The sequence below is a fragment of the Haemorhous mexicanus genome, chromosome 2 (genome assembly GCF_027477595.1).
Source record: "Haemorhous mexicanus isolate bHaeMex1 chromosome 2, bHaeMex1.pri, whole genome shotgun sequence".
In the NCBI taxonomy this organism is placed as follows: domain Eukaryota; kingdom Metazoa; phylum Chordata; class Aves; order Passeriformes; family Fringillidae; genus Haemorhous; species Haemorhous mexicanus.
In genome coordinates this window covers 59,192,778-59,205,815 of record NC_082342.1, presented here as the reverse complement: position 1 = coordinate 59,205,815, position 13,038 = coordinate 59,192,778, and the positions used below count along the sequence as shown (strand labels likewise).

General features: G+C 43.6%; 1 protein-coding gene across 1 annotated transcript in view; it reads left to right on the top strand.

Moving 5' to 3' along the window:
• The first annotated feature begins 6,764 nt into the window (after positions 1 to 6,764).
• Positions 6,765 to 13,038, top strand: part of RB1 (RB transcriptional corepressor 1) — a 71,881-nt gene continuing 65,607 nt past the window's right edge. The window contains exons 1-2 of the mRNA XM_059839023.1: positions 6,765 to 6,891; positions 7,072 to 7,189. Of these exons, the coding sequence (XP_059695006.1) occupies positions 6,803 to 6,891; positions 7,072 to 7,189 (207 nt within the window). The 5' untranslated portion in view covers positions 6,765 to 6,802. The remainder of the gene's footprint in view (positions 6,892 to 7,071; positions 7,190 to 13,038) is intronic.

Genomic DNA, 13,038 nt, shown 5'->3' with positions numbered 1-13,038 from the left:
TATAATCCAGCTTCCTGCTATTGTGAATGTTTGGACTGAGATAAAATAATTTGTTTTAAAGGAAGTTTCCTAAATACACAATACTTATTTTTTTCTTCATCTGCATGTGGCTTAATTTACAGATTGGTCCTGGTGTAAGTAAAATGAAAAGTACAACTGCTGTATTCCAAAGCTGGACTTTTTAAATCCATGTTTGATGGTGCGTGGCAATCATGAACATCAAGTAAGGCCTCACATGCATACAGGCTAGATGTTAATGTATAAATTATATTTACACTGCTGCTCAGTATATGTGCAAGCAAGCTGGAAAACCTGCTGGGAAAACTTTAGCTACAGACATTCAGGATGTTGCAATTGTGTGATTGCAGCAAAGGTCAAGTATATGGCAGCACAAGGTTGCTGGTGCATTCTTAGGAGCCCTGTATGACGCAAGATTTACGCTGAAGTACTTTTAAGGATGTTTCCTACCTTTTTAGGAGCGTTCTGTTCTTATTTTCCTCAAGTTAAACATGAAACTTGTTAATCTGTAAGCAAGCTTCGTCAGCTCTTTAACTTGTTTTCAAAACAAAACTGAGTAGCCAAACTTGATCTGTGGTGTGCCCTTTAGCCGAGACACAGCAAATGAGGCTGCTGAAGGGGTGGTGGAGCAGAGGGAGAAATAGATTTGTTCTTGCACACAGGAAGTTTCTATGATCATGCTGTATGCCTGTCTCTAACAGCTTTTGAACCTGTTGGAAGGAAATTTACTTCTATCAGCAGTGTAAAAATAAGTGTGGGGATGGAGGGAGAAACTCATGTGCACTGAGGAAAAGCTCCCAGCCTTATTAAATGCCAAATAGTTTGTGTATGAAAAGCTCCCAGCCTTATTAAATGCCAAACAGTTTGTGTATGAAGACAACCTAAAACACCTGGAGTGCAGCTAAAGCTCATGTTGGAACTTCTGCCCTCTTAGACCAAGTCAGTGAAGCATGGGACACAAATCCATGGGAAGAAACAGCTCTTGGAGACGCTTGGGCTTTTTTCCTTTTTATATAATAAAAGTGTAATAAATACAAGTATAGTAATAGTTAAGAGTCTAATAAACAAAGATGGCTGTGCCGCACTGAAGAAATCACATTTCCAGCCCAACAAATTCCAGAAAAGGGTTAGTGTAAAAATGACCTCATTGGACAATTATCTTTGGAAATAGTTTTAAAACTCCTCATAAAAAACAAAATCAATCCTAATGCTGAGACGTACTTTATTACTGGAGTAGCAAAATCAGTACCCTGTGCCACCATGTTTAGTTGGTGGAGGGGGCTGTGTTGCTCTCTCGTGGGTCCCAAAGAGCCTCTGATGTTCAGCTGGTCTCTGCATGAGTAAAGTTGTGACCAGTCAATGTGATCGATGTAATCTGGGTTTACAATGCACAATAAAAGCTCCAAGGCCTCTCTCCTCATGCTAAAGTGTTGCAGCTTTAGTAAAGAGGCACAGGGCAAGTTTTGGCATGAAGAAAATCCTTTGGGCCTGCAAGACTGAAAATGCAAGAGTTTGGTTACCTGATGCCTATCAAGGTGCGTACGTGTGTTTGTTCATAGGGGTTGGGTGGGAGGATGGAGACCTGACACATCAGTATTAGCAAAAGCTTGTGGTTTAGAGACATCAGCAGAGCTGCACTCTCACTGACATTGCTTGTTCCAGTGGTAGGAGGAGATTTTATTGCTACGGAGGAAGCAACATAGAAGAGCCTACAGCGCTGTTGTCACACCAGGAGTTTTTCTGGAATGCTATACACAAATGTTTTCACCTAATTAGGGTATTTCACTGTCATGGATTAGTAAAGAATGTCTTTCTCTTAGACACACTTGTAGAAAAAAGAAATAAACAAGGTCACGGGTTGGTTTAGTTCAGAGAAATGCCTATGCTCACTCACTACAGGCTATGGTCACTAATTTTCAATTGGTTTTCAGGTTGTTGGTTAAGATTAATTTGACTCCTAAGAACTACTTCCAGGAGGGTGCGTTCTGCTTCTTGTGGGCTTAGGAAATCTTGGAAGTGAAGGCATGGGAAACATCCTCACTGGGTAGATGGCCAGCAGCAGAACAGGGTGCTGCCTCGGCCAGAGTGCATTTTGCCATGTGGCGAGAGGAAGCAGAACTTGGGACTGAGAAGGTTGGGAAGGGAGGGATTGCAGGAGGGTCCTTAATGTGCCTGTGTAATTGCAACAAGAGGGCTGTGGTTTGCTTGCTGCTCTTTATTTCATTAGCAGTTGGCAGTACCAGCTGAAATGAACTGTCCTGCAGAGGGAACACAGGATGTTCTCCCTGCACCTTCCTGGGGCACAGTGTACCCAGGGTTTGAAGTGCTTTGCCTGCCAAAGACACAGGGTGGTACCTGTGTGACAAAGCACAGGGTGTGATGCAGCTGTACATGCAAGGGCATGATGTACACTGATATCCAAGAACCTTTGTAAGCAAGGAAAGCCATACCAGGAATGATCATTTTTGTCTGATGTAATTGCACTGTCACTAGGGCTTAATCTGATAAATTGCATTAGTCAGGGATTTTATTTTTTAGTACCCTAGTTCTCAGCACAACTGCAAATCTGTTAAAACAGACACAGCTCTGACAGCCATTCTCACAGAGAACAAGAAATATGGAAGGTCTGTATAAGTAGTTATGATTCTTCTATAAACAAATACAACAGAGTAAAAAGAGAAAAAAGTGACAGTCAAGTCTAAGAGCCTGATCAATGCAAAACGTCTCTGATGTCCAAGAAAAACAGCTGGAAACATCTGTGAAGAGTTGAGGTTTGGCACATACGCATTATTTACATTTAGCCATTTTCTCATCCAGTAACAGTGGTGTCCTTTCAGATCCCACTGCAGTCTGGTCAAATGCTTTATTGATAGAGATTCCTGTCTGAAACTCATCACTGCAGTCCTGAGAGTCCAGCAGTGCTCTGAGAAGAGCAAGCCACCGATGTGTGAGACTGTGGAGTGAAAAATATTGTTTTTATTAATAATGTCAATGTATAGAGAGAGGATTTGAATTGTTAGAAGTTAACATCTGACAGATACCTCTCATCTCAAAGAGAAACGGGTAGATGTTTGCTATGGTCCCTATGGACTTTACATCACTGTAGAAATATTCACTTACAGAAATGGTTTTTACTCTTCACATCTCAAGCTGTGTATTTGTGTAGGAAACAATGGCATAGGGGTCAGGCTTACCACCACCAAGAGGCACAACCAGTCAGTTTCACCCCAGTAAACTCTTTCCAGCTTCAAAGGCAGAGCTGGTGCCAAGGCAATCACAGCGTTACCCGGGGAGGTGATGCTGGGGAGCACAAATGGCCTGTTCAAGCCATGGCCTGGGTGTCCCTGAGGCTCTCCTGCAGCAAGATTGTCACTTGGGTCTGCCTGCTGCACCAGGTGCTTCTCCAGCAAGGCTCTTCTTAAGGCCTGGGGCCTGTAGGCAGCAGCTGGTGAAAAGCTGGCCTGCAGGTCTGTCACCTCCTTGCTCCTGTTAGCACTCGTGCTGGGGCTCGAGAGGGACAGCTGGGCTCCAGGTGACACTGATGGCAGAGGGCTGCGGGCTGCTACACAGTGCAAGGAATGTGAATGCACAGAAAAGGCTGGCCAGGAAAGGCTCTGTCCCCTCTCTGGTTAATTCTGCCTGTTACATGCAGGAAAATGGGTGTGATACATGCAGACATCTTCATGATCCTTGAGTTTTACAGCCTATGGGATTTATTCAGTAGAAATTCTGCCAATATTTAGTATTTGGACTAATATCCAGAAGCTCTCCATTTAGTGGGTTTTTAAATGCGTATGTTTTGGTCATGCAGCTTCAGAAAACTAATTTTACTATAATTGAAATAATGGCTTTAATTCCCACTGGCAATTACCATGAAACTACAGCAATATTTTTAAGTGAAAAAATTAGGATAATAAAATTACCAAAGGTTGTGTAGCAACTGGAAACAATGAGTCAGGACTGCCTGACGGGACAATGTTACACATATGTCCGTGACCTATACTCTAAAAGAAGCTATAGCAAGATGTTTAAAATTAAGATTTTTGTCAGGTCAGATGCAAAATTTATCATTAATTCTTTATTTGACATTGCAGTGTTTCCTTTGCTGATTTTGTTTTTCCCCAGTAGGAGCTGATTTTTTTCTTTCCATTGTAATTTTATTGACAAGTCCAAAGGCTTCATTTAGAAGATGTTTTAGAATACATTAAAACATTCAAATCAGCACATCTTAAAAGGAGAAGGGGAAAAAGGTGCAGCATCTTAAATATGGTTTTACCCAAGGACGTGCCTCTTTGGAAGTACATACATGTTAACTCTTCTTACTACAGTTTAGATGTAGTTACTATAGCCAAGGCTTTGGGATGGATTATTAAAGGTTATTGTTGCTTCATTCATCTGCTGCTCCCTTTGTCTTCCTCCAGCTGCAACCTGAAGCATTCTAAGATTATATTTTGGTTTTACCTATTTATGGAGGCTAGCCCTAAGAGCCTTGCTTGATGAAAAAGTACATAAAATCTGACTTGAGAAGGTGCTTGGTGCACTAACAATTAAAAAACCCCCTAGTATTTACACTGAGGCTGGTTTGTGAACTTTTTAAAAGGAGCAATGCACCAAGGGCCATATGAGACAAATTCTTTGCCTGCCATCTGGACGGTGCAGGGCCTGGCTGTAACAGCATGTTAAAGCAGCTGTGAGGGAAGCAGCCCAGGAGGGTGTGTTTGTTTCCTTCTTGCTGACAGCTGGCATGGTCTCCACTGGCTGTGACCAAGTTTTCTGAGATGCTATGCTCTCATTTTAAATTCTTTTGTGCTCTTAAAGCCAGTTGTGAGGAGAAGGCAATGGACTCAGCTGTGGTTTAGGGGTTCAGCTTACTTTCCCAAGCTGGTCTGTCTACTTGTCTGTGGTTCAATGATGGCAGACAGTCCTAAACCCCAAAACTTCCACAGCATCTGGTACCATCTGAATACAAGAAGTATTTAAATGTGTGTAGAAGCAGGGTGAAGTTACTGCCACAGTTTTACTAGAATCATAATCAGGAGTGTCCAAATCCCATTACAGTCTACAACTCAAACATTTAATTTGAAGTTCATGTACTTTGATTTGTTCTGTATTCACTTTTCTGTATTTGATTTAATTGTAATTATAAAGCAGAAAGCCAGACACTGTTCTCCTGTTTTAAAGTTAATGAATATAAAGGACAAGCCTGAACAAATTACTAGAATGTATGAATGTAAAAATACTAGGGAATTTTATTTGTGTAACATATGAATGCTCAAGCTGATTTTTATTTGGGTTTTTCCTAAATCCAGAATTTTGACAGCAGTCTCACTAAAAGTAGTCACTTTACAGGTGAATGTCAGATATGTGCAGGTAATAAGAATCCTTAAACACAAATATTTTTCCTTTTCTAAGAAGTTGCCACCATGTAAGTCTGAAAATCATTGTGCTTGTTTGCAGCAGAGATTGGCCTTCTAAATGTGAGTATGCAACTGTAGACAATAAAGCAGATTTTTAAGATCTTCGAATCAGGGCACTGGCAATTTGAATTTCATTGACTTAAAATTCCAGGAGATGCCCGCAGCCTGAACTTCTTACATTAAATGTAATTTTACCACACAGTGTTAGGACTTGGATTAATGTCAGATTGAGAAGTCACTGATTCACTGAATCATTTAGGCTGGAGAAGACCTCAGAGATCACTGAGTCATGGTCACCCACCACCCTGTCAATGAGGCTGTGGTACCAAATGCCATCATATCTAGTTGCTTCTTGAACACCTCCTGGGATGGTTACTTCACTGCTGCCCATGGGGCTGCCCATTCCAATGTTTAACAACCCTTTCCATGATGAAATTCCTCTTGATGTCCAATCTAAACCTCCCCGGTGCAGTCTGAGGCCACGTCCTCTAGTCCTGTCACTTGTTACCTGGGAGAAGATGCCAAGCCTCACCTCACCACAGCCTTTGCTCAGGCAGTTGCAGAGAGCAGTAAGGTCTCCCAAGCCTCCCTTTTCTAGGTTAAACACCCCCAGCTCCCCTCAGCCGCTCCTCACAGGGCTTGTGCTCCAGACCCTTCCCCAGCTCCCTGCCCTTCTCTGGGCTTTCTTCCCATGAGGAACCAGACACAGTTAAGATGTAACTCCACCAGTGCTGAGTACGAGGGCACAATCCCTGCCCTGGTCCTGCTGGCCACACTATTGCTGACACAGGCCAGGATGTCACTGGCCTCTTGGCCCCCTGGGCACACTCTGGCTCATGTTCAGCTGCTGTTGACCAGCACCCCCAGGTCCTTTCCCCTGGGCCACCTTCCAGCCACTCTGCCCCCAGCCGGCAGCTGTTGTGGCCAAAGTGTAGGACCCGGCATTTGGTTTGATTGAACCAGCAGATACTAAAGGATCTGCAATTCCTGCCCTGCTCTGCACCTGTACAGTTATTCCGTACAGTTATTCTTATACACAGGTCTGCGTTCCCTCCCATCTCACGGAGAAGATGTATCGCCTGTACCCGCTAAGTACCTGAAACGTCAGGCACGGCGGGGCCGCCGTCCCTGAGGCGGCCGCGGGACCCGGGCGGCTCCGTGAGGCCGCGCCGCCTCTGCCGCTCGGTCCCGCCCCGTGTCCGGGGCCGCGGGCGGGGCGGGGGCGCGGCCGCCGGTGCGGAAGTGACGGAGGGCGGCGCTGACGCCGTTTTCCCGCGGTTCGGGCGGCGGGCGGGGGCCGGGAGCGGGAGCCGGCGGCCCCTGGTCAGTGCCGCCCGCGGCGGGCGCTCCCGGCAGCCGCTCCCGCCATGCCGCCCAAGCCCCCGCGCAGGGCGGGCTCCGCCAGGACGCAGCGCCCCAGCCCCGACGGCGGCTCCGCGCCGCCCGCCGCGCCCCGGTAAGCGGCGCCCGGGTCAGGAGCTGGCTGGGGGCGGGCGGGCCGCCCCGGGGCTCGGCGCCCGGAGGTCGGGGCTGCGGGGCGGTGTCACCCCGGGGCGGCTCCGGCAGCGGGTGGTGTGGGTTCCGTGGTCGTCCCCCGGTTCCGTGTCCCCGCTGAGATGTGCGATGCTTTTCCCAGGGTCGAGGTCGGCGAAGCGGACTTCGTCGTGCTCTGTGATGCGCTGAAGGTGTCGGAGAGCGTGAGGGAGAAAGCGTGGAAGACGTACGAGAGCTTGTCGGCAGCGGATGGAGCTCTAGTGAGTAGTGCTGCTCGGAGCATCGCTCGGCAGCAGAGTCTGTCCTGTGCCCCGGCTCTCATACTGAGCCTAACTTCGCTGCAGCGGCCGCCCCCGGTCCCAGAGCCAAAGCTCATGTACTATGACTTAGCTTTTTCCAAGTGAAGGCAGGCTGAAGTGGGATGTTGCCGTTTTCATGTCTGTGTAAACTAACTTCTGTAAATTGCCCTTTTTTGTTAATATTTTGTGATAAAGGTACGTGCTCAGGAGCCCTTCTAGGTTACTAACAAGTGACAGGAGAAAACAGCACCATGTTATCACCTGATTCTTCGAACTGCAAGTTATTTCAAATATGTCATAGTCAGCTTTATACAGGTAGTCTTACTGCGTGCTTCTGTGTGGTTTTTTTCCCTCTGCATCCTTTATGAGGCTGCAGAAAGAGTATGGAGATGACTATTGCAGAGACAGGAATGTTTCCTTTTTTGTTGCATAATGTTAACCTGTGCTTATCGTTAAGGCATTTCCGTTCAAAGTTAGTCATTGGGCATGTGTAAACAGAATTATAAAGTGTTAGGGCCTTTCTTGATTTTTGCTTTTCCTTCTCCTCAGTATGACTGCTGTGTCAACAAGCTGGCTCAGAGAACAGCTATACTACAGCTAAATCATGGCAGAAGCTCTGTTAAAGAGTCCAGACGCAGTTTTATAATACCCAGCTGGGGTATTATTCCCACTGTGGGCACTTGCTTTGATGCACATGTTCTGACTTCTGCCGACCTGTCACAGCTACACTGTCATTACTAATAGTTTGTAATCAGTATTTTTTAAACTGCAGTGTGGATATACCAGGTCTTGATGCATTCACATCACGGAGAAATAATAGCATAGAAGAGAGACTGTGCACGGCTCTTTCAGTAACAGATACAATTTCTAGTCATGGATGTTCATGAAAGCATTTACCTAAAAGCATAGTTGAGTTCCCCTGTAAGAATGAAAACAGGAGTAGTCAGTTCCCTTGACTGAAAAAAAGCAAAGCAGGTTGCAGTATAATCCTGCAAATTTCATTTACAGGTAAAGTTTTCTTTTCACTGATCATTACTTAGCAGTGGCCAGATAAGATACATGGTGGTTGAAACCCTTCAACATCTGAAGATTGCTTCCTTTACCTATTCATAACCAGACCTTCATTATGATATATAACTAATATCTGTTGTATTGCAATTAAAATTGATTGTTGAGAGCCTTTTAATGTACAGGGGGGAAAAAAATCTACATTATATTTCAGTCCAAGGCCTTTCCCTCAAACTTAGACAAGTATCTGCAGGGTGTTGAAATGAGTGAGCTGTCAAGTGTGTGCCTCCATGGAGACCTGGAAGATGCTGGAGTTGCTACTTCTAGCTGAGAGCAGGCTTCATCTGACTCTGAAGTCAAGCAAATTAACAGCCTGGCTAATTGCTGCTTCTTTTCCCAAGTCAAGCTACTATGGTGAGCCTGGCTTCTCAGGATGACTCTCTAGTTCAAGTTGCAGGGATTTGGGAGGAGGCTGCTCTTTTCTTCTCTGTGGTATTATGTCGGAGGGGCTGTCCCAGGGTTTGTCCTGCAAGCACCAGCTGCATGTGTTTTAATCAGTAAGGTTCAGTAGTAACCTGTTCAGTTCTGAACTGGAGCAGAAGATGTGTAGCAGCTTTCTGTTCTCAAGCAAAAAGTTAAACAGCAGGCCACCAGTTGAGACAAATACTTACCAGAACACTTTTGTTTAGCAGTGTAGTTAGTTTGACTTGAGGAAGCTTAGCTGCTGATGGAAATAGAGGTAGCATCTAAGAGTCCCTCTCTCAAGCCATTTACAAAGCACAAAGACCTGAAACCTTGCCTTTCTTGGCTCACTGGCCTTGTTTTATTGTGGTTGATACTATAATTGTGCCTGCCAAATCTCTGAGAACGTGAAGGGCACTTGTAGTGGTAACTAGGAAGCAGTGTGGCCCAGACTTTAGGTACTGTGGTAACTGGCAGATACTCAGGGTGCAGATATGGGTTTGGATGCAGTCTGAATATCTACTCTATCTTTGCTCAGTGAATATTTAGTGACTTGAAATGAAAACATCTTGTTTGTAGTGCTTGTAGTGCTGTCCTTTTTGAGTTGCTTAGGGTGCATGTGCAGAGACTTTGCAAACTGGGCACATATGGATTAAAAGTAAAAAGCAATTGTTTTTGGCAGGCATATACGAAAAAATTGCTAGAATGTAGTGACCTACCAGCCTAAATGTGCCTGTGCTTCAATGAGACATTTTATTGGCCAGGCAGGCATCAGCCAGGAGGAGAGAACCTGTTATCTGCTGCTCCCTGGAATGAATGCCAATGCCCGCTGGAGCCACTGCTTTTTTTCCTTCAGGATGTCACACCTTTCCACTCTGATATTTTTTCTTTTGAGCATTTGAGCTACTAGTGATGATACTTTGAAATTTCAGCTTTCTTATCTTGCACTTTCTTTCTGTGCTCTGTAGCTTTCCTTGCAGTGCTCTCCAGTTATCTCTTTCCACAGCGTGTGAGTCAAGGATATGCAGATGCACCCTATTGCAGCTGGGCTGTGAGTCCTTGAAACAGCTGAACCTCTTTGAGAGGTGTGGAGGAGGAAGAAGGTGACAAGAGAGAGATGGTAACACAACTTTTCTGGAAAATGTGGCTGACCTGTAGTTGTGAAAACCAGGTCTGCAGAGGAGGCTTGTTCAAATGCACCACAGCTGTCTGTTAAATATGGTGGTGTTTTCCTTCATAGTAGGAGAACATTAAAGCTTCCCTCTGTGACAGCCAAGTTTAATGACATTCTTCTACAATAAAATGGTGACTCAAAATGTCTTAGAACCCCAAATGCTGAATCAGCACTCTTGGTGTGTGGGCTGAAGGAAGGTATCTGAAGTGTAATCAGAAAGATGTTTCTTTTTAAATTCTTTTGCTATCTGGTGAACTCCCACACAAGCTTATTGTGAACATGGAAGTGTTTATCTAAACAAGAGCTTTTCACTGGTGTCATACAAATATTTTTGTTCTCTCTATCATTTCTTTTCTTTATCAAATCATGCTGCCTAGATGAACAGAATCTTTTAGAGTTGTAGTTTTTACAGTCTTAGTTTCAAAACTTTTACACACTGATTGTTGTTGGCTTAACATTGGCTCTCACCCTTGCTTCTCTTGTACTCTTAATTTTTTGTAACTCTCCTGAAATCTGTATTATGAACCAACAGTGCTTGTAAATTCTAGATGGAATGAATAGATTTAGTGGAATTACTAATGTACTTTGGTGAGCAGCATGTGATTGTTGGTGTAAGGGATATTAGAAGTAGTCCAGGAAGCCTAATACTAATACTAATACTGCTATGAAGAAGCTCAGGGCGTTTGTTATGTTCTGCTACTGTTTGTTTTGGTAGAGAACAGAATGAGAATCTGAAGTAGAATATGGGGTGATATAAGCAGGAAAGAAAAGCTTGAGCAAATTGTTGCTGAATATATTGGAAAGAGCCCATGTGAGGAACAGATGATTTGGTGACTAAATTGGAACCAAACTTCTCCAAAGAAAATTGAAGTGGTTTAAGAAATTGATGGAATTTGGAGTCTGCCAAGGACCTTAAGGCATAGGGTCTGGTATGTTTCGAGCTCATTGGCTTAGTTGGCTGTAATATGTGGTGTGTGGGTAGGAGCTCCATTTTTTTTGTTGGCTGTTCATAGCACTGTTTGGGAAATGTGGCTCACTGTTCTCCTGCAGCAGCTCAGCTGTTCAGAGTCAGGAATTCCTGAGCCATTTTTATCAAGTATTTGTCTAACCCGCTATTTAAAAATTGTCGTAGTGAAAGATCTGCAGTCTGCATAGTTAGGTTTTCCTAATTTAGCTTTATTTGCCCATTTATTTTTTTCCCCCAAGTACTGTACTAATTTGTTTCTGTTATAATTCAAGCCAGTGGTGTAAAATTCTGTACCAGCCAATTCTGTACCCCATGAGAGATGTATTATTGCTGCCTTTTCTTTTCCTTCAGAAAGTCTCTAGCATATGAAGACTTTCTAGGCATTTTTTTCTTGTCTCTAATTACTTTTCTTACATCTTGAAATTCTCTCCAACTGGTGACTTACCCTGGTAAGCAGATACTGCAGAGCACTTGATTTGTGCAGGAGTTGAACTGCTTTCTTAGTGAAGAAAATGTACCAGGTAAACTGTAGCTTCAGTTGAGGAATGAAGTAAAGACTACTTAAATATGGAAGGTTCATCTGCATAGACCAAAGAGTTCATGTTCAGCAGGCCAAGTGTCCCCAGTCCATAAAATTTCACATTTACATTGAAAAAATTCCTTTTGGTTGTGGTTTCTTAATAAAAAGAGAATATTTTAATTGGTAAGCTACCTCATCCTTATGTTAAAAGACAGAGGCGCCTCTTGCTTTTGATGAAAACATGAAACACATATGAGCTAAAAAAGTATTTTCTGTCTAGACTTTGTCTCTCATTTATAGAACTGCAGCTGAACTGAACCTGAATCCATGGAAGCTTTGGATGGATGAGCAAATTACAGATATTTTAGGATCCTCTGTTATTAAGAAAAGAAGAGCTACTAAAAGTCCCAAAAAAACAAATAATCTCCATGGCCTCTTGCTGATGATATTCAGTATCTTAGCAGCAGATGCACTGCTTGTATGTGCCCTTGGACTTTTAAAGTTCAGGCAACTGGTGTAGAGTTTCTTTTTTTACTCATCTTCTGCCTATCCTGGGGAGAGATTGATGACCTCTCCAGTCTTGCTGCATATAAAAGTGTAATGGGAATTTTGCATATCAGATGAACTATTTTGACTAGTTCAATACTTTCCATTGACTTCATTACTTTCAGCTAGTATTATATTTGAATTTGATCTCCTCCTTTGAGATCAAATAATAATAATCTTCTATCCCAGACAATGATCAATAGAAAATTTAAAAATGGTATTGCTGAAAAATGAAGGATCTGTCTTTACACAGGACTTCTTATATGTAGACAGGGCTTATAATGGTCACGGATTTTTTTTTTTTCCCCCTCTGGGATATTTTTCCTGCAGGTTTTTATTTTGAATAGTTTTCTATTGTGAGAGCTTCTTGAGTCTACTCTCCAGTCATCTTCCACCCACTGCAATAATAAACATGTAAAGTCAGAATGGTTTGGGTTGGAAGGAACCTTTAAAGGTCATCTCATTCCAACCCCCCTGCCATGGGCAGGAACAACTTCTACTAGACCAGATTGCTCAGGGCCCAAGTTGATTGTTCAAGTTGGCCTTGAACATTTCCAGGGATGGGGCATCCACAGCTTCTCTGGTCAGCCTGTCCTGGTGTCTCATCACCCTCACAGTAGAGAATTTCTTCCTAATCCTGATCTAAACCTGCTGTCATTCAGTTTGAAGCCATTCCCCCTTGCTCTCTTGCTACATGCCCTTGTAAAAAGTCTCTCTCCAGCTCTCTTATAGTTCCCTTGAGGTACTGGAACATGCTGTAAGATCTCCCTGAAGCCTCTTCTTCTCCAGGCTGAACAACCCCAACTCTCTCCGGCCCCCTGATCATCTCTGTAACTTCCTTTGGACTATCTCTAACAAATATCTGTGCTCTTGTACCATCAAGCTAGTTCTCTATATTGATTGGAATGTAGTAACTGAGATTTTGTGTTAGGAAGTCAAGTTCCATATCTTCCTCTTCAAAAATCAGGTGCTTGATATTTGCAGTGAGACATCCTATATCGCATTTGATTCAAGTATCCATCTGTGTTTGCATATTTCTCATGTGCATTTCCCTTGACCTTCTTTTACACAACATCAAAATTGTTATCAGTGTTGGCAGACAAGTAAACATCTCTAACTGCATACTAGAGCTG